The sequence below is a fragment of the Orcinus orca genome, chromosome 17 (assembly GCF_937001465.1).
Source record: "Orcinus orca chromosome 17, mOrcOrc1.1, whole genome shotgun sequence".
NCBI classification, from domain to species: Eukaryota; Metazoa; Chordata; class Mammalia; order Artiodactyla; family Delphinidae; genus Orcinus; species Orcinus orca.
In genome coordinates, this window is record NC_064575.1 from 17,544,887 (window position 1) to 17,565,898 (window position 21,012).

At 35.6% G+C, this 21,012-nt stretch overlaps 1 protein-coding gene across 12 annotated transcripts in view; it reads right to left on the minus strand.

The window, feature by feature from the left end:
* Window positions 1–21,012, minus strand: part of STAU2 (staufen double-stranded RNA binding protein 2) — a 309,298-nt gene that overhangs the window by 149,278 nt on the left and 139,008 nt on the right. For all 12 annotated transcript variants that reach the window (XM_033407106.2, XM_049700368.1, XM_033407105.2 and 9 more), the window contains one exon: window positions 13,880–13,940. In XM_033407106.2, coding sequence (XP_033262997.1) covers window positions 13,880–13,940 — 61 coding nt within the window. The remainder of the gene's footprint in view (window positions 1–13,879; window positions 13,941–21,012) is intronic.

Genomic DNA, 21,012 nt, shown 5'->3' on the forward strand with positions numbered 1-21,012 from the left:
CTATTCAAAGAAGTTAAAAACTTATGTCCGTGTAAAAATCTGCATACAGATGTCTGTAACAGCCTTATTCATAATTGCCAACACTCAGAAGCAACCAAGATGTCCCTTAGTAGGTGAATAAACTGTGATACACCCAGACATGAAATATTACTCAGAGCTAAAAAGAAATGAGTTATCAATCATGAAAAGACATGGAGGAACGTTAAATGCTTATCACCATGTGCAAGAAGCCAGTCTTAAAAGGTTACAGATCTGTGCTTCCAACCACGTGAGATCCTGGAAAAGGCAAAACTATGGAGACAATAAGAAAAACAGTGGTTGTCAGGGGTGAAGGGAGGTAGGGAGAGAGAAAAAGACAAAGTACAAAAGATTTTTAGGGCAGCGAAAATATTCTGTATGATATTGTAATGATGGATATATATCATTACACATTTGCCCAAACCTATAAAATGTACCTAAGGTTCACTAGGGACTTCGAGTGATCATGATATGTCAATGTAGGTTCATCCTTTGTAAAAAAAAAAAAAAAAAAAAAATGTACCACCTAGTGAGTTATGTTGATAATGTGAAAGGTTATGCATATATGGGGACGGGGTTTATATGAGCAATCTCTGAATCTCCCTCTCAATTTTGTTGTAAACCTAGAACTGCTCTTAAAAACTAAAATTTTTTTTACAGTAGCAAAAAAAAATGTGTATTAGCACAAAATGTAACAAAGAAAAGATGACACAGTTCAGTGGTAAATGTGCTCCACTGAAGCCTTAGCTATCAGAGTTCAAGTTGCAGACTGTCTCTTTACCTTGTTTCCTTCAACTGTGAAATGAATTAGACTAGAACCTGAAAATCTCTTTCAGCTCTAAAAGTCTATGAATCATCTTAACACAAACCAGAAAGCTTGGAATAAAACAATACACTTGAATAACATCACCCCAAAAGCCTGAGAGTGTTTTTAAAAACGGACTATTCGTAAATTTTTTAAGTCTTAAGAAAAGTCATGTAAAGCAGATGGCTGTTCCACTGTTAAAACAAACAGTGCACATGCTTCCTCAGCCACTTTAGTGTTTTTACATGATCCACCCAAATATCAAACTGGTATCTGAAACAATAGTTTGGACATTTTCCATGTTATGAAACATCCTAAATGTTTTTTTTAAAAGATTCTGGTACCTGATATATGAAACATTCTTTCAAGAAAATGCATACTTAATTTTAGTGGAATTTCTTTAAGAAAACATTATTCAAAATTTCCTTAATTATCAGCAAGTGATAGATATAGAAATAAATATGTTGTCTAGTGACAAATGCAGACCTCAGAATCAGAAGACACAAGTTCAAGTTTTCACTACCTCTAACTGAGTGTCCTCAGGCAAGTTATAAAATCACCTGAGCCTCAATTTTCCTATTTGTAAAATAAGAGCTTGGATGTTCTCCAACCTTTTCACACTTAGGACTTTTGTCTTCTTTTTGTTCTATGCATACCATGTTTCAAGGATCTATCTTTCAGACAGACTGCATTTCTTTAGTAATAAATCATCTTCCTGTTCCTTCTACCAAACAGTGCCAATCTGAGATTCAGAACTGTCTGAGATATGAATTCAGACATACATTGCTCTAACCCAAAGCAAAGCAATCTTCTAAGAATGAATGCATTATTTCCATTAGGTTGTTGTAATACCAATAATGACACCTATTATTATATCAAGTGCAGCAACACCAAGCTGAGAACCACAAGTCTAGATGATATCTAAGACCATTAATACAGTGGGAAAAAAGTGAAAACACTTTTTTTGGTTTGTCCAAATATTAAACACTGACAATTTCAGGTACTGCACTACATGGTTTTATTTTTAAATAAAAAACAATAGATTTTTTTTCAAATTACACTTTTCATTTTTTAAAAGTTCCCCCTCCTTTTCTAATGGGGGGAAGGGGAGTAGTTAACCACGTTTATATTACAGATTGACTAGCTTTTCAAGAAGCAATTTCAACTTTTAAAAACTTCGTTGAAATCACCAATAAAACAAAAAGTAGTACAATGCAGTCTATAAATACTTTCTGAATGAATGAATGAATGCTACACTGATCATACACAGACGTTTTAGGGAGACTGTCGCCACTGCCTTTCTGAACCTAGCTGCCTTCAACCACACAGTTCCCTGCTGCTTCTTTTAGTGCTTTTAATTGGTGCTTTGACTAGCCTTGCTCCTCTCATTTCTCATGTCAAGGAGATTTTTATCTTCTCAATTACTTATAATGCATGTAGTATATGCAGAAAGATCACAGACCAAGCATAACTTCTTTCACATTTGTTTTAAACAAAGTTTAAGTTTACGCACGTTAAAACAAAATACTCAATGATTAAAACTGCTGCATAAATAGTCAAATGAACAGAAGAGAATAGAAGGTCCAGAATAATACCAAATGCATACAGAATCTTAGTATAACAGTCAAGTCTCAGTGCAATGGGGATTAAAGTTGGAGCCAACTTTCAGTATAAATCCCAGAGGGATCAAAGATTTAAGGACAAAAAATAAAACTATAAAAGTTCCAGAAAGTAACTTAAAAGGATTTTATATAATCTCAGAACGGGGAAGGCATTATTAACTATGCTAAGATTACAAATACTATAAAAGATTATAAAAGAAAGGCCATTCAAATACATTAAAAAGAAAACCAAACTTTAAAAGAAAATTCCAGTGGCATAGGGAGGGTGGGAGGGAGATGCAAGAGGGAGGAGATATGGGGATATATGTGTATGTATAACTGATTCACTTTGTTATAAAGCAGAAACTAACACACCACTGTAAAGCAATTATACTCCAATAAGGATGTTAGAAAAATATTAAAAAAAAGAAAATTCCACCATAAACAAAGAGAACAAGAAAAAATTAGCAAGTCATATTATAAAGGCACACACACAAACACACACACACACACACACACACACACACACACGCTCTTTTCAAGTAAGGAAAAAAAAAAGACCAACAATCTAATTTTAAAATGAGCAACAGATATAACTATATCATTGACATAAATAGTGTAGAAGTAAAATATAGAAATGACCCATAAATGTACAAAAAATATACTCAATCCCACTCACAAAAGGAAAAAGGTAAAATAAAACTACACAGAATACCATAGTTTAGCTATCAGATTGGCAAATGTCCAGAAGTTTGAGAGCACCCTGTTACTGAAGCTGTGGGGAAACAGGAAATCCCATAAACTGCTAGTAGGAATGTAAGCTGGGAAATCTCTATTGAGCATAATCTGGCATCATTTATCAAAATTATAAGTGCACATATTCTTTGACTTAGTATTTCCACTTGTAAGAATTTATCCAACAAATACACTAGCACACATTTAAAAGGATGTATGTATGAGCTTTATGCATCAGTATTATTTATAATATAAAAAGACAGTAAACAACTCAAATGCCCATCAGTTCAAAACTAGTTAAATAATAAAGTCCTACACATTATCAATATGGAAGGATCTTCAGGACATATTGTTGAGTGAAAAGAAAATTATATAACAGTGTGTCTACAATGCTAGAGGATAAAATAATACATATTTGAATTTGCTTCTATATGTATAAAAAGATTCTAGAGTAATATTAAAGAAACTAATCAAAAATTACTTGTTTGGGAGACAGGGTGGAAACTGCTAATGGGGACAAAAGCACAGGGAGATTTCTCACCTTTTCTGCATTTAAAATTTTTATCCACTCAAAAGACTAAGTAAAAACAGAAGAGTAAAATAAGATTAACAATATAGTGGAATTTGAACTGAAGTCCAATTAAACTCATCATTAAAATGAATTCAGAGGTACAAAAGTGATTTAAAATGTTTCTACTTCTACTAGGTATTTTGAAGGGCTCTCCACTCTTCCACTACAAAGCAAACAGTATTTCCTGTAAATCTGAATGTACACATGCCCTGTAATTCATAGATTCCACTCCTAGGTATGTTCCCAGAAACTCTTACATATGTATACCAGGAAACATGCTCGAAAATGTTCACAGTAATACTGTTTATAATAACAAAATCCTGAAAATATCCCAAGTGGATTAATAGGAGAATAGATAAATCAATTATAGAATATGCACACGGTGGATGAAATAACTATATGTTAACAAAATAAATTAATCTTAAGTTATAATTTGAAATGGGAGAAAATATTCCAGAAAGTATACAGTATAATGTCATTGTTTCTAAAGTTAAAAAAGCAAAACGAAACAAATACTGTTAAGGACTCATACTTATTTGATAAAACTGTATGAAATAAAGGGTGGGGTGACTATATATAAAATCCAGAGAGTGATTACCTCAGGTGGGGAGAAGCAAGGTAGGCCAAGGGACAAGAAAGTGGTGAAGGTAACAACATTGCTAACGTTCTGGTCCTCAAATGCAGTAGTGGATTCGTAAGTGCTCATTTTATCATCATGCTTCATAATTTGTATGTGTTAAATTCATTATGTATCAAGTATTACCTATATTTTTTCTTTAAAAATAATACATGTTTAACATTTCTTGGTAAATTATAATATATTATATGGGAGTTATAAACCTCCATCTTTCTAGACAAGCTGATGAATGAGTACTTACAAGAATTACCCTTATTTTATCCTATGTTTATTGTAGAATTTCTTTGATAACACAGAAAATAATTTAGTAGTTCTTAATACTTCAACTTTCAGTCTCTGGGAGACTTTCCTCTGTGTGTCACTGCTCTGCTCTGTTTTGGTTATAAGAATACTAGTTTTAAACACCTTTGATCCTCGCAGGGCTCTGAGAATAAGGAGCACATATTTCAGATTTCCAAAACAAATTTCAGAAACTGAAATTTCATTCAAACTTTAGAAAACTACTCATTTTCTCCTCTTAAAAAAAGTCATAAAAGTCTCCCCAAGTGGACTCAGGTATTCAGTAACTACCTCCATAGCTGTTTAATATATACCATTTGTTTAAATTCAGCCAGATTGTGCAATTCAGGCCAAAGTTTGTTGTATCTGTCAGTGTTTTAAATATACTTCAATTTTTTTCTGATTATAAACCTGTGTATGTTTATTACGGAAAAGACAGTCTTTTATATTTTTCCATACCTTTTAGTTAAGCTTTAGAAAAAACTGGGCCTAAGCTTTGCATTCTTGTTTCTTCAGAAAGGCAGTGCTAATTCACAATCTTCTCAGCAGTAAGTGAGTATCTGTTTCTTCAATGGCTAGAATCATCATTTTTAAATTCTTGTCAATTATATAGATGTGAAATTATATAACATTTATTTCTAATCTGGACTTTCCTGATTGCTGAAGAGTTTTCATTATTTAATTTCTGTTTTTTTTTAAATGACTCCCTAAGTCCTTCGGCCATTTTTCTATTGGGAAGTTACTTAACCTGTAGGTGTCCTTTGGGTATATTTAACCTGGTGCTTACATATGCTGCAAGTTATGCTTTCTGTTTGTCATTTACCTTTTTATTTTCTTATGCTGTTCCCTGAATTCATTTTTAGTTTTTATGTATCTAAACCCATCTCTTTTTAAGTTATGATTTCATCCTTTGCTCTTATGCTTAAAAACACTCTCATACTGCAATCAATAAATGTATCCTAAAATGGTTCATATGGTTTCATTTTTTAAAAAAAACATGTATCTGAAATCTTTTTGTATGTAAAAATGTAAGTCAAACAAGTTTTTTAAATCATGAAAATTTTTTAATTCATTCAATCTTTCCTGAGAATATTTCACAAAGATACACTGTGTTAATCTGATTACAGGGACTTCCCTGGTGGTCCAGTGGCAAAGAATCCACCTTGCAATGCAGGGGACACAGATTCAATCCCTGGTCAGGGAACTAAGATCCCACATGCCACGGGGTAACTAAGCCCGTGCGCCACAACTACTGAGCTTGTGCGCATCAACTAGAGAGTCCACATGCTGCAAACTACAGAGCCCATGCACTCTGGAGTCCGCGCGCCACAACTAGAGAGAAGCCCGAGTGTCACAATGAAGAGCCTGTGTGCCTGCAACTAAGCCCTGACGCAACCTAAATAAATAAATATTTTTAAAAATCTGATTAAAGACTTTCCTTCTAGTTTCAGATTATTTTTCCTTAAATGAATGGGCCCTTAACTACAAACTCAACTGGTATGCCTAAAACAAAAGCAAGCTTAACACTGTCTCTCATTCCCCTATTGAAATACCAATGGAATAAATCTAAACTAAGAAGGTAAAATACCATACTCAGAAAACTGTAAGACACTGATGAAAGAAACTGAAGACAACACAGATGCAAAGATATACATGTTCATGGATTGGAAGAATTAATATTGTTAAAATGACCATACTACCCAAGGCAATCTACAGATCCAATGAAATCCCTATCCAAGTGCCAATGGCATTTTTCACAGAACTAGAACAAATAATTCTAAAATCTGTATGGAAACACAAAAGACCCTGAATAGCTAAAACAACCTTGACAAAGAAGAACAAAAAACATGTGCCCTAATTTAAAACTATATTACAAAGCTACAGTAATCAAAACAGTATGGTGGTACTAGCACAAAAGCAGAAACAAAGACCAATGGAACAGAATAGACAGCCCAGAAATAAACCCACATACTTCTGGTCAATTAATCTATGACAAAGGAGGCAAGAATATACAATGGAGAAAAGAGAGTCTCTTCAATAAGTGGTGCTGGGAGAACTGGACACCTACATGTAAAAGAATGAAATCAGAACATTCTCTAACACCATATACAAAAATAAACTCAAATGAACTAAAGACCTAAATCTAAGAATGGAAACCATAAAAATCCTATAAGAAAACGTAGGTGGAATACTCTTTGACATAAATTGTAGCAACATATTTTTGGATCTGTCTCCTAAAGCAAAGGAAATAAAAGCAAAAATAAACAAATGGGATCTGATTAAACTTAAAAGCTTTTGTGCAGTGAAGGAAACCATTCACAAAATGAAAATACAAGCTATGGAATGGGAGAAAATATTTGAAAATGATATGACCGATAAGGGGTTAATATCCAAAGTATATAAACAGCTCATACAACTCAATATCAAAAAATAAACTCCATTAAAAAATGGGCAGAAGACCTGAAGATATTTTTCCAAAGAAGACATACAGATGGCCAATAGCCACATGAAAAGATGCTCAGCATTGCTAATCATCAGAAAAATGCAAATTAAAAACAAAATGAGATATCACCTCACACCTGTCAGAATGACCATCATTAAAAAGACCACAAATAACAAATGTTGCTGAGGGTGTGGAGAAAAGGGAACCCTCCTGCACTGATGGTGGGAATGTAAATTGTTGTAGCCACTATGGAAAACAGTATGGAGGTTTCTCAAGAAAACTAAAAATAGAGCTACCATATGATCCAGGAATTTCACTCCTGGGGATTTATGTGAAAAAACTGAAAACACTAATTTGAAAAGATACATGCACCCTAATGTTCACAGCAGCACTGTTTATAACTGTCAAGATATGGAAGTAATCTAAGTGTCCATTAATAGATGAATGGATAAAGAAGATGTGGTATATATGTACAAAGGAACACTACTCAGCTATAAAAAAACATAAAATTTTGCCATCTGCAACAATGTGGATGGACGTGGAGGGTATTATGCTAAGTGAAATGAGTCAGAAAGAGAAACACAAATACTGTACGATATCACTTACATGTGGAATCTATAAAAATAAAACAAACTAGTGAATACAGCAAAAAGAAACAGACTCACAGATGTAGAGAATAAACTAGTGCTTACCAATGGGGAGAGGCAAGATAAGGGTAGGGGATTGAGAGGTAAAAACTACTATGTATAATAAATAAATAAGCTACAAGGATATACTGTACAACATAGAATACAGCCAATATTTTACAATAACTATAAATGGAATATAACCTTTAAAAACTGTGAATCACCTGTACACCTGAAACTTATATAATATTGTACATCAACTATACTTCAATTTTTAAAAAAGACAACAAATAACAAGTGTTGGCAAGGATGTGGAGAAAAGAGAACTATTATGCACTGCTGGTGGGAATATAAATTGGTGCAGTCACTATGGAAAACAGTACGGAGATTCCTCAAAAAATTAAAAACAGAACTATGATGCAGCAATTCCACTCCTCGGTATTTATCTGAAGAAAATGAAAACGCTAATTAGAAAAAAACGTATGTTCACCAATGTCTTACAGTTTTCTGAGTACAGGTCTTTTACCTCCTTGGTTAGATTTATTCCTAGGTATTTTATTTTCTTTGATGCAACTGTAAATGGGATTGTTTTTTCAATTTCTTTTTGTGACAGTTCATTATTAGTGTACAGAAAAGCAACAGAATTTTGTACCCTGAAGACAATTTAACCTGGCACAGCTAGCACCTAACTGTAAGTAGACAAAAAAAGTTAAAGTATATGTGCATTTAATTTTTGAAGTGGAAGATATTTTTTAAAATATTACAGTCATAAGAAACTGCTAACAGTTACAACTAAAAAACAGTTTAAATGGTTTTGCAAGTGACTGTGATTGCAGAGCCTGGTTCCTGACTTGACTGCCTGCAGATCTAAAACGTGGACCTAATTTTTGCACGCTTCCCGGGCTTTCTTCATTGTACTGAATTTCACTGAATCCGTAGATTGACTTGATACATACAATGGAATATTACTCAGCCCTAAAAAACAATGAAATCTTCCCATTTTCAACAACACGGACGAACCTAGAGGGTATTATGCTAAGTGAAACAAACCAGACAGGGAACGACAAATACTGTATGACTTCACTTACATGTGGAAGTTAAAAACAAAACAAATGAACAAACATAACAAAAGAGTTATAGATACAGAGAACCAACAGGTAGTTGCTAGAGGGGGTTGGGGGAGGAAAGAAATAAATGAGGGAGATTAGGATGGTACAGACTTCCAGTTGCAAAATAAATGTGTCATGGGTATGAAATGTACAGTGTGGGGAATATAATCAATAACTATGTAATATCTCTGTATGGTGAAGTCATAACTACACTTACTGTGGTGCTCATTTTGAAATGTATAGAAATATTTAATGACTATGTTGTGTAACAGGAACTAACACAGTGTTGTAGGTCAATTATACTTCAAAAACAAACAAACAAACTCATAGAAAAAGAGATCAGATATGTGGCTACTAGAGGTGGGAGGTAAGGAAGGGGGAACTGGGTGAAGGCAGTCAACAAAGGTACAAACTTCCAGTTATAAGTACTAGGCATGTAATGTGCAATATGATACACAGAAATAACACTGCTGGATGTTACAGATGAAAGTTGACGAGAGAGCAAATATTAGGATTTCTCATCATAAGGAAAAATATTTTTTTCTACTTCTTTAATTTTGTATGAGATGATAGATGTTCACTAAAATTATTGTGATAATCATTTCATGATGTAAGTCAAATCATTATGCCTGTACATCTTAAACTTATACAGTGCTATATGTCAATTATATCTCAATGAAACTGGAAGAAGAAAAAATAAAATAGACTGCTACAAGTCAGCTACACTCTTAGATTTCCAACATAGTATTTATATGTCTAAATAAATAATTAAGTTGAATCATTTGGCTCTGTATTTAAATCCTATTGGCTCCAACTAATTTAACTGTCATTACGAAGTGGCTTCTGTTATGGGAGCCCCAAAAGGGAACTGTTCAGGGAATTCTCCCAAAACACTTAAAGAATCTATTCATCTATTCTCTTAAAAGTACAGACTTCACCCACCCGCCCCCCTCCAAAATGTAGAGGTTCTAAATACAGCACACAGCATAGGGGATACAAGCATGCAATCTCTCTAATGTCATGTCACCAGGATGGTTTATCCTCCTGGTTTCAGGATGTACAGAGTTTAATAATACATGGATATAACATAAAAGCGACAAAAATTTTGATAAGTCAACTTCAATACTGAAAAGGTTATTAAGAATTCTTTCCCATCCCAAAAGTATTTGTCTTGGGTCATCTCTAATGAACCTTAGAAGAGCCAGCGTATTTCACAGGGGCTAAATAAAACTTTTTAAAAGGTTAACGGAAAAATATTTATGTGAAAAATGCCTCCGAACAATCTTTTAGTGGGTGGATTCGGCACATACCAGTGAATGCTTTTGAGCTTAGTCCAATTTCGAATTAAGCCAGAGTTTACCTTTAAGAAACAATGAACCTGCTTTTAAGTAAAACCCTGTGTTAATAAGAAACATGGAATGTGAATACAAAAAAAAAAAAGATTTTATCAACTGAACTGTATCTAAAAATTTTACAAAGTTTTCCATGAGCCGTAAGTCTTTAAAATGCATGATCTTTTAAAAAACTTGTTAGTCATTCATCTGTAAAAATCTAGCTTCTTATGTGTGTGCCAAGTATAAAATTGCCCCACGCTAAATTTAACACAAACCTCACATTACAGAGTTATGTGTTCTTGCACTTCAACACGACTATGACAGTGATTCACAGGGTGAAAATACACTGAGAATAGTCTACATTCTGCAATTCAGTGCAATGAAGAAAGGTTTGTGAAGCATGCAAAAATTAGGTCCATGTTTTAAATCTGCAGGCCATCAAGCCAGGAGCCAGGCTCTGAAATCACAGTCACTTGCAAAACCATTTAAACTATTTTTTTGTTGTAACTGTTAGCAGTTTCTTATGACTGTAATGTTTTAAAAAAATATCTTCCACTTCAAAAATTAAATGCACATGTACATTAACTTTTTTTGTCTACTTGCAGTTAGGTGCTAGCTGTGCCAGGTTAAAATTGCCTTCTTCCCCCTTTCCAATTCTGTATTCTCTTCTTTTAATTTTTTTTTGAAGATTTAAATTTTTTTTATTTTCGGCTGCGTTGGGTCTTCATTGCTGCATGCGGGCTTTCTCTAGTTGTGGTGAGCGGGGGCTACTCTTCGTTGCAGTGCATGGGCTACGCATCGCGGTGTCTTCTCTTGTTGCAGAGCACGGGCTCTAGGCACGTGGGCTTCAGTAGTTGCAGCACACGGACTCAGCAGTTGTGGCATGCGGTCTCAGCAGTTGTAGCTCGTGGGCTCTAGAGCGCAGGCTCAGTAGTTGTGGCACACGGGCTTAGTTGCTCCGTGGCATGTGGGATCTTCCCAGACCAGGGATCGAACCCATGTCCCCTGCACTGGCAGGCGGATTCTTATCCACTGTGCCACCAGGGAAGTCCTCTTCTTTTAATTTTTGTACACTGTGGTTCCAAGTTAATTTCATAATATTTATCCAAATAATTGTTGGCTAAAAATTTGTTCTTTTTAACTACAACTTGTGAAGTAACGTAAAGTTTAATCAAAAAAGAAAAATGAAGAGAGTCACTTTATGATGACATTCTGTTTTCTACAAAGTAATGTTACCTTTTCTTATGTTATTCAAGAATGATTAATCATTTTACAAATGCTAGAAAATTAAAGATACTCAATACTATAAATTGATTATGTGTAACTCTTAACAGAGCACATTGAAAAATAAGATGTAAACTGAGTTGCTCAAGGTCAGACAATATGGCAGTGAGGCAGGCAGCTCTGGCAGTCTCTCAAATTCCTGTCTTCCCACATGTGCCATACTGAGACCCCTGCTCTATCCCCTGCCTGCAAAACACTAACACAGGTATTGTCCACAGGACAGGAACCACCTAGGGCAGAATTTCAAACTTAAGAATTGATTAAGTAGAAGAGAATTTAACCTAAACATTATCATAATATATGAATTCAAATTATTTTTTAGGTAATGGAGTCATCATAGCAACCAACTTTTTCCTAACGTTGTATTTAAGTAGCTACGAGCTGGCTCCAGAGGACCTGGGGGCTCCACTAGAGAGAACTAGCTTTGGGGAAGAGAAACAGTTAAATTTCAGAGCTGGGCTGCCCTCATTGTCTGTGGTAACCTGCAGGCCACTCACAGAAGAACCTTGTATCAGCTTTCTCACCTCCTCACACTGGGAAGGGGTGATCATTCTTCTTTCAAATTCTCAGTTTGAGCTACTCTACTGTAGACCAGAGGAAGTCCTAGAGTGTTAACAGTTTGCTTAAATTTTGAGGGGGCTTCAAATTGCTTTATCACTTCTAACATTACGTTTAAAGCAAATCTTTTATGCATTCTTATACATTTCTCATCACTGAAACTCACTCGCCTCTCTGTGATATTTCTTCCCCTACTTGCAAAGGAGTTCCAAATCCCTTAGCAAATTATGAAAAAAATCAACAGACATAAAGATGAGGGTCAAAATATCACTGTTTAATGATGGGAGTTTGCAGGCTAGCTACAATGTGCTTTCATGTTAAAACTATCAAGTTAACAACTATCTGACTTCCATATTCAAATACATAATGTTTATGTTCTTTGAAAAAATATCTAATGCCAAAAGCAACTATTCAAATATAAACCATACATATTCTTTGGTTCACATGTACATGCAAAAACTCTGACAGATAAAAAGTATAAGAATGGAATTTTTGGCGAGCTTACACAGAATTATAGAATTTTTATTAAAAAAACGAGAGAAGGCAGGGAAGGAAATTAACATTCATTATGTGCTTACTAAGAAAGAGATACTGTGCTAAGTACTTTACATAAAACTGAGATCAACTGAATGTTTCTTACATTCCTTGACCAAGTAATTATAATCGTATATATTCAAACATCAAAGGAATTAAAAACAAACTCTCTGAGAATCCTGAACTGATTCCATTTTTTCTTTGGGCAATGTGCTAAGCCTATCACATTCATCATCCTTACATACAGAGACAAAAGGCCCAGAGTCATATTACATTATTTAAATTATTCCCAGAAAGTAACTCATGAATACTATTACCTCACTGAAATAGTCTTTCCAAGAGGCTAGTTTTGGTGATCCAAGAATTCAATTCTCATAAGCATGCTTTGATAAGAGTTTGCTACAAATTTCATTATACATCAAGAGATGAGCTGCTAACATGAAAGAATACTCTTCATTATGACGATTTACATATTTAAGCTAATTCAGCTTCTGAAGGTTATGAAGAAGAGAACTAGGGTTAGAAATGAGAGAGATCTGACTTCACTCAGGCCTTCACTTCGATGAGGTCTTCACTGGCTGGCTGTGCTGTTTTACTGATTAACAGTAAAATAGTCACTTCAGTGACAACAGATGCTTTTTGGGAAAGGTGGGGAGGAAATCAAGCAAAATATCTACGCTTCCAATGCATAACAGCTTGATCATGTACCTCTGAAAAAAGAAATAACCTGAAGTGGATTTTTAAATGTCTGATATACTATATTTGGAATAAAAATGTAAGCAATTTTATTCTTACATTTCTGACATTTCAATTAGTGACTTTAATAAAATATCAAAAATTCTAATGACTCAGCACAACCTGAAAAATGTGGGTATTACAATGTTAAATGAAACCCAGTACAAACTTTCATCTATATTATAATTATGTAAAAGTGTGTGTGTGTGTGTGTGTGTGTGTGTGTGTGTGTGTGTGTGTGTGTACCTAAAAAGTAGAACTGTGAAAAGAGCTGATGTTGGGTTATAATGGGCTGATAGATAATTGTTTTTCTTTCTTGATTCTTTTCTATTGTAATAATGTCACAACAAAAACAACTTATAAAAAAAGAACATCACTGCTTTATGGATAAAATAGTACTCCGTCTGCAATGACTGAACCATGTTAAAGATATGAGTACCTGTGTCTTCTGTCAGTTCCAGGAAAGCAAACACCACAACTTCCGTGCATCCCCCATAACACTTAACGTCTCATCTCAGGTCCAAACAGACCCAGTAAATACCCAATGAGGGACAAGTCACTGAACCACTGATGAACACCAAGTGTAGTTAATATAAAAATAGAAACTTACTGTTATTTGTTGGTTCAGGAAACCCAGCCTTTGGACCACTCCATCCTTTGTTTTCCCCTGTCTGAAAAATTAAACCAATTGTTTAAGTCCGGGGAAAGGGACTCAAATTCAAAAAGAAAAAAGTTGACTAATCAATTAAGCAAGGGCGAAGGTTATTCTGCGCGTTCTCTCCACCTCTGACCCCAGAACCATGGACACAAGAATAACCAACATGAACGGTACCATCTATCCCTTTTCTACATTCGAATCTGTTTCTTATGTCTCCTGCTTTTATCTGTTTATTTAAATTTATAATTTAAGTCATCAATAAAGCCCCATATTTAGTATATGTATTATATTTATACAACATGGGCTCTACCAAGGTGGTGAAGAAGTAGATAATTCTTTTTCAAACAGTAGACAATAATCATCACAAGTGCTAAAGTGACTAAAAGGGCTTCTTTATCACTTCTGAAGTCAAATTAACAATAGAAATATTACTATGTCTGTACTGAAAAGTCCTGACAAGGGTCACTGAATATTGCTAATGACATGGGCAAAAACCCTGAAAACGAAACCCTAACTTTAAGTGAAATCTGGAATATCCTGGCTTTTCCCAGATGATTTGGTCAATGTCTAGCGTAAAATACATTCTGAGCTCAGATATTTTGAAGTAGTAAGTATTTTAATCACATTATAAGTGACTTTAACTGGTTACATTCTCTTTTTGTGGAGCTGGTGTTATTAAGTACTCCAGGAGGGGAAAAGGCCTATTTCCTATTATAAGCAGTATTTATGTTATCAGATGTCAAAGATCAAAGGGATAAATTAAATCCATATATAAACACAAACTAAGTTTCCAGCAAATAGTGTACAACCGTGAAAGGACGGAGGAGAAAACGTGTGTAAATGCAGATACACGTGGACGGGAAGGCCTGAGGAGACTCCCACTCACAAGTTCTCTGTGAAGCACAAAACAGGACCACAGAATGAGAGGAGAGCTGACGGAGGGGGTTATAAATCTGAGGAAAGTGTACACTGCAAGGAATAAGTCACTTCAGGGAAAGAAAGAGCTGGCTGGTTAGAAGAATACAGATCCTCAGGCACCTGAGTGCTCAGTCGAAGTTGGTAATAATACATTTAGCACTTCATTTCTCCCTTTCTCTCCTTCTACTAATAACCAAAGTTACTTAAGTATTAGATTTCATTCCCTAAGCCTAATTTTTCACCTTCAACTGACTCCCAAGCCTGCTGCTCTCTGATTTCTACCCCAACACTCTCATGAAACTGCTTTTGTAAGGTTTCTGCTTAAACATGACACAGTGACCACAAAGAGTAATCTCTTCTCTCTCCCCAAACAACTCTAAATTGATAATCCAATAAGCCATAAACTCTCTCTCTTGCCCTCTGCCCCTACCCTCCCCAGAATATGAAAGGAAGCAACAGCAGAAGAGGTAAGTCAAAGTTGGTAACCTGGAAAGCAGATTAGCTGCAACTAACTTAGCAGATGTGAGCTGGCTGAAACCTCACCTGCAGAGCAAGAAGCCAGCAAAGAGCTAACAAAGAGTAAATCCATTTGTGCTCCAGGACCCCAGAAAGCCTCGGGAATCAGAAGCACACCTGGTACTTCTAAAGATGAATCCTGGAAGAGCCTGAAAACAGAAAGATTGTCTGGAGCTCTTTCAAAATGCTATGAGACTTCCAGGTTACCTCTCTGACCCCAAGGAGACAGGTTTCCTAAAAGGTTTCCTCTTCAGAAAGGCCTAAAACAGAGAGGCTCTGGACACCAGGTACAGCTGAGGATGGGATGGATCTATATGCCACACTGCAAATAAGGAGATGGAGTCCAAAGCTACATCCTTACATTCTGGAAGATAAGGTTCCCCAGCTCCCTTCCTCACTGGGCCTCAGAAGACAACCCCCAGCCTACGACCCACAAGGATGGTGAGGACAACACAGGGAACAGAGTAAAACTTCAAAAAAAAAAAAGATTAAAAAAAAACGTTCTCAGAGAGAAAGAAAGAGAGAAATATTACACGCATTAAACAAGAACAGGAGGTTATAAAGAGGAATATTCTGAGAATGAGAAAGAGCTCTGGGAACTAAAAAATACGACAGCTGAAGCAAAATACTTCAAACAACGACTGGAAGACAAGATTGAAGACATCTCCCAGAAAACAGAACATAAAGAAAAAGACACAGAAATAGAAAATAAAGAAAGAATCAGAAGATCATCCATTAGACTAACAGGTAACCTAGAAAGAAACATTAGCAAAAATGGAAGGAAAGAAATTATCAAAGAAAAAATATAAGAAGTTTCCCACTTTTAAAGTATATGAATTTCTGGACTGAAACCCAAACACCTAACACAATTTATAAAAGAATATACAAATCAAGTCAATCACCCATGAATTTTCCAAACTCCTGAGAAAAGAAGTTAGAAAAGCATCAAGAGGGAGACGAAACATAAAGGTTTCATAACAGGCTGAAGAATCAGAAGGCTTTGGAGTTTCAACAGGAATGCTGAGAGGTAGAAAACATTGGTGCAATGCCTTCAAAACTCTGTGAAAAAAGTATTTCTAATTTAGAATTATGTCTCAGAAAAACTATCAACTGTGTGGGAAACATAAAGATGTATCAGACCTATAAGATCTCAAAAAAATTTACTCCCCATGTATCCTCTATCAGGAAGCTACTAGAGCATGTACTCCATCAACACAAGGAAATAACTGAAGAAAAAGGGAAACTGTCCAGAAAACAGGCAACTCAACCAGGGAGAGAGGCAAAAGCAATTTTCAGTGAAATGGTGAAGAAAAGAACCAAAATAGTGGGTCTTTAGCAGATCCATCAAACAAACAGTCCAAAGTAGAAGAGCAGGATAAAGAGCTCCAAGAAAGGAAAACCAAGAAACTAAAAAAGTACATGATGTGTTTACTTGGCAGAGAGTTTGGGGTTAAATTAGACAGACATAGAAAAGTATACATGTGGAGTATGAATAAGAGAACTAAATCTTCATTTTCCATAGCAGGAACTCAGATAATAACCTAAGAAGAAAAACAAACAAACAAAAAAACACCAAGAAATCTCAGTATAAGCTACTGACAGTAGAAAATAACAGAACAACTAAAACGGGTAGTGAGTGGTTGCCTTTGGAAAAAGGGAAACAGAAATGGTCAGTTGCAGTGCAGGATAGCACGGTTTTTTATTATAAAACTTGAGTCTTTATACCATTAATCTTGAATAAATCTCGACTTCTTATACATATATGAGTACTACGTATATTACTCTGACCAATATATAATAAACAAATATAAAAAAGAATAAAGCACATGCCAGTTATGTCTTGATGTAGAACAAATTCCAAGTTATAAGTGAAACCACGACATGTAAGTGAAAAAAAAAAATCAAGTTACAAGATCAGTATATTTTTTTAAAGGTAGAGAGAGTGTTCCACTCTTCCTTAGAATGTAGAAATGTAACAATGAGAAAGAGCCAGACAATGTAAAAAGTCCTAACTTTCCTTGAACCCATCAGAGATCTGAGATTGTAAAGCAAACAAATGACATGAATTCTAGAGAGTGACACACCCCTCTGAGGAGAGGCTGGGCTCACAAAATATTTCAACATTGGCAGAGCAAGGAAGGAAGAGATGAATACCAAAAATGCCGGTAAGAAGAAGGCAGATGAAACGTTAGTAAATTCTGAAAGACTGCATGTGGGTTAGCACAACAGTTTAGAAAAACTAGGAACTCCAGAGAGAAGTGCTTTTCCACAGGCTTCCTCTGGGAACTCAGGACAACTGGAGGTACATCAGGAAACCGGGGAGAGCCTCACTTGGTGGTACAGGTATGAAGCAGGTGAATGTCTGTCACAGAGAGAAAAGCAAAGAACTTTGCACACTCCTCTAGTCTTCTCTCATACAAAGACAAAAGCTCAAGTCACTAAGAAAGGAGAGAAACAAATCCTATCTGCCTCTGGGGATAGGCAGATAGCTCAGGCAAAGACTCATTGCTTCCGGGTAAAGAGTAGAAGCAAAAGCTATCTACTCCCAGAAAAAAAAAAAGGGAGGGTAGAAAACCCTCTTCAGAGAAAGACCCTGCGCCAATATAAAGCAGATGTCTGAAAATGCTGGGAAAGGGGCTGGAAAACTCTACTGCACCCAACACAACCTACAGATACAAAGTAAAGTTTGGCTACCATGGGGAAGGAGGTAGAAGTAGTAGGAAGAACCCACCTCTGAGCCCCAGGCCCATAGAGTCTGTCTGAGAATGAGGTTGGACAAGAAAATCAAGAACTATGCTCCCTGGCTATTGTAAATAGAGCTGCAATGAACATTGTGGTACATGACTCTTTTTGAATTATGGTTTTCTCAGGGTATATGCCCACTAGTGGGACTGCTGGGTCGGAAGGTAGTTTTATTTTTAGTTTTTTAAGGAACCTCCATACTGTTCTCCATAGTGGTTGTATCAATTTACATTCTCACCAACAGTGCAAGAGGGTTCCCTTTTCTCCACACCCCCTCCAGCATTTTTTGTTTGTAGATTTCTTGATGATGGCCATTCTGACCGGTGTGAGGTGCTATCTCATTGTAGTTTTGATTTGCATTTCTCTAATGATTAACGATGTTGAGCATTTTTTCATGTGCTTGTTGGCAATCTGTATATCTTCCTTGGAGAAATGTCTAATTAGGTCTTCTGCCCATTTTTGGATTGGGTTGTTTTTTTGATATTGAGCTGCATGAGCTGCTTGTAAATTTTGGAGATTAATCCTTTGTCAGTTGCTTCATTGGCAAATATTCTCTCCCACTCTGAGGGTTTGGAAGCAACCTAAGTGTCCATCGACAGATGAATGGATAAAGAAGATGTGGCACATATATACAATGCAATATTACTCAGTCATAAAAAGAAACGAAATTGAGTTATTTGTAGTGAGGTGGATGGACCTAGAGTCTGTCATACAGAGTGAAGTAAGTCAGAAATATACTGTATGCTAACACATATATATGTAATCTAAAAGAAAAAAAAGGTCACGAAGAACCTAGGGGCAGGACAGGAATAAAGATGCAGACCTACTAGAGAATGGACTTGACGACACGGGGAGGGGGAAGGGTAAGTTGGGACAAAGTGAGAGTGGCATGGACATATATACACTACCAAATGTAAAACTGATAGATATTGGGAAGCAGCCGCGTAGCACAGGGAGGTCAGCTCGGTGCTTTGTGACCACCTAGAGAGGTGGGATAAGGGACAGTGGGAGGGAGGGAGATGCAAGAGGGAAGAGATATGGGGATATATGTACATGTAGAGCTGATTCACTTTGTTATAAAGCAGAAACTAACACACCATTGTAAAGCACTTATACTCCAATAAAGATGTTAAAAAAAAAAAGAATTATGCTCCCTTACCCAACACAATCCTATGATCAAATAATAAGTAGAAGCAGTTGACTACAAAGCATAGAGATACCCCTCACCTCATGGCAGAGCAAAGAAAGGACTGCTGCAACCTGAGGATGGAGCAGAAACATTGAGGAAAAACCCTCCCCAAACCTTACCCCAAACAAAACACAGATAACAGCAAACCACTGCTAAACGAACTTGAAGTTAACAGACTGTGGCAAAAACAAAACCCAAAACAAGCCCAACTACTGACTAGATTGATGCCACCTTCCATAGTAACAGTCTGACAGAAGAAGAGATTTGCCTATTTCTCAACATAAATGCTATTTAACTCAGCCTCTAATGTTTCTCAATACACAATGTCCAACATTCATTCAAACATTATGAGACATCCAAAACTGCAAAAAGAAATAACCCTTTGTCAAAAGAGGGAGAAGTCAACAAAACAGGACCCAGAGATGACCCAGATGCTAGAACTCTAAGAAATAAATTTTACAATACCTATGATTAATAGCTTAAAAGATCTAATGTAAAAGGCAAAAAACATGCATGAACATTTGGAGAATTTCAGGAGAAAAACAGAAATTATAGCAGAACAAAAGCAGATGGAAATCCTAGGGAGATAAATATCACAGAAGAAAATTAATATTGATGTCATTATTAATAGATGAACATAGCTGGAGAATAATCAGTAATATTGTAGATAAATCAATAGAAATTCCTCAAACTGAGAAACAGGAAAAAAAAAAGGAGTGAAAAATAAAAAGGAACAGAAGATTCTGGATCTATTAAGACAACACCAATGGTCTAACAAATGTGTAACTGGAAACTCCCAAGGAGAGAGAAAACAAGGAAGAAGAAATATTTTAAAAGATGATACCTGAGTATTTGACAAAATAACTGAATGACAACAAATCCCAGATCCAATGTGTTCAGAGACCACTAAGCAGAAAAATACAAAAAGGAGAAAGGAAGGAGGAAGAGGAAGAAAAGGAGGCAAAAGGGAGAAATGAAAGAGGAAGGAGGGAGAAGAGGGGAGAAGAGAAGGAGGAAGAAAGGAAAGAATCAAATTTAGACACATCAGAGTCAAACTGCTGAGAACTAATGAAAAAGGAAAATTTTGAAGGCCTTCAGAGGGGAAAAAAAAGCACACCAAGAGGGGGAAAAAAAGGCAGATAAGAATTACAACAGACGTCACATAAAAAACTATGCAAGTCAGAAGACAGTGGAACAAGATCTTATAAAGTGCTGAAAGAAACACAAAAACCCAGAATGCCATACCCAGACAAAAATAACTTTTAAAATGAAGACGAAATAACAAATTTCTCATCAAACAAAAGCTGACAGAAATCACTGCCAGCAGACCTGCTAATACAAGTAGTATTAAAGGAAGTTCTACAAGCAAGAGTGTAATACCATAAAGAAATTTAGATCTACACAAATGAATGAAGAATTCTGAAAATGGTAAAAAATGAAACTAAATGTAAGATACTTTTCCTGATTTTAACCACATAAAAAGATTGACTATATAAAGCAAAATTAGTAACAACTGTGGGTTTTATACTATATAGAGAGAAGTAAAATGTATGATCACATCGAAGGTGAAAGAGAAAAAAGTGAACAAAGAGTAAATGGAAAAAACAGAAACAACTAATAAGATGGTAGATTTAAATGCAACCACATCAACAGCTATAGTAAGTACAAATGGTCTGATCACCCCCAACTAAAAGGCAGAGATTGTCAAATTATATTTTAA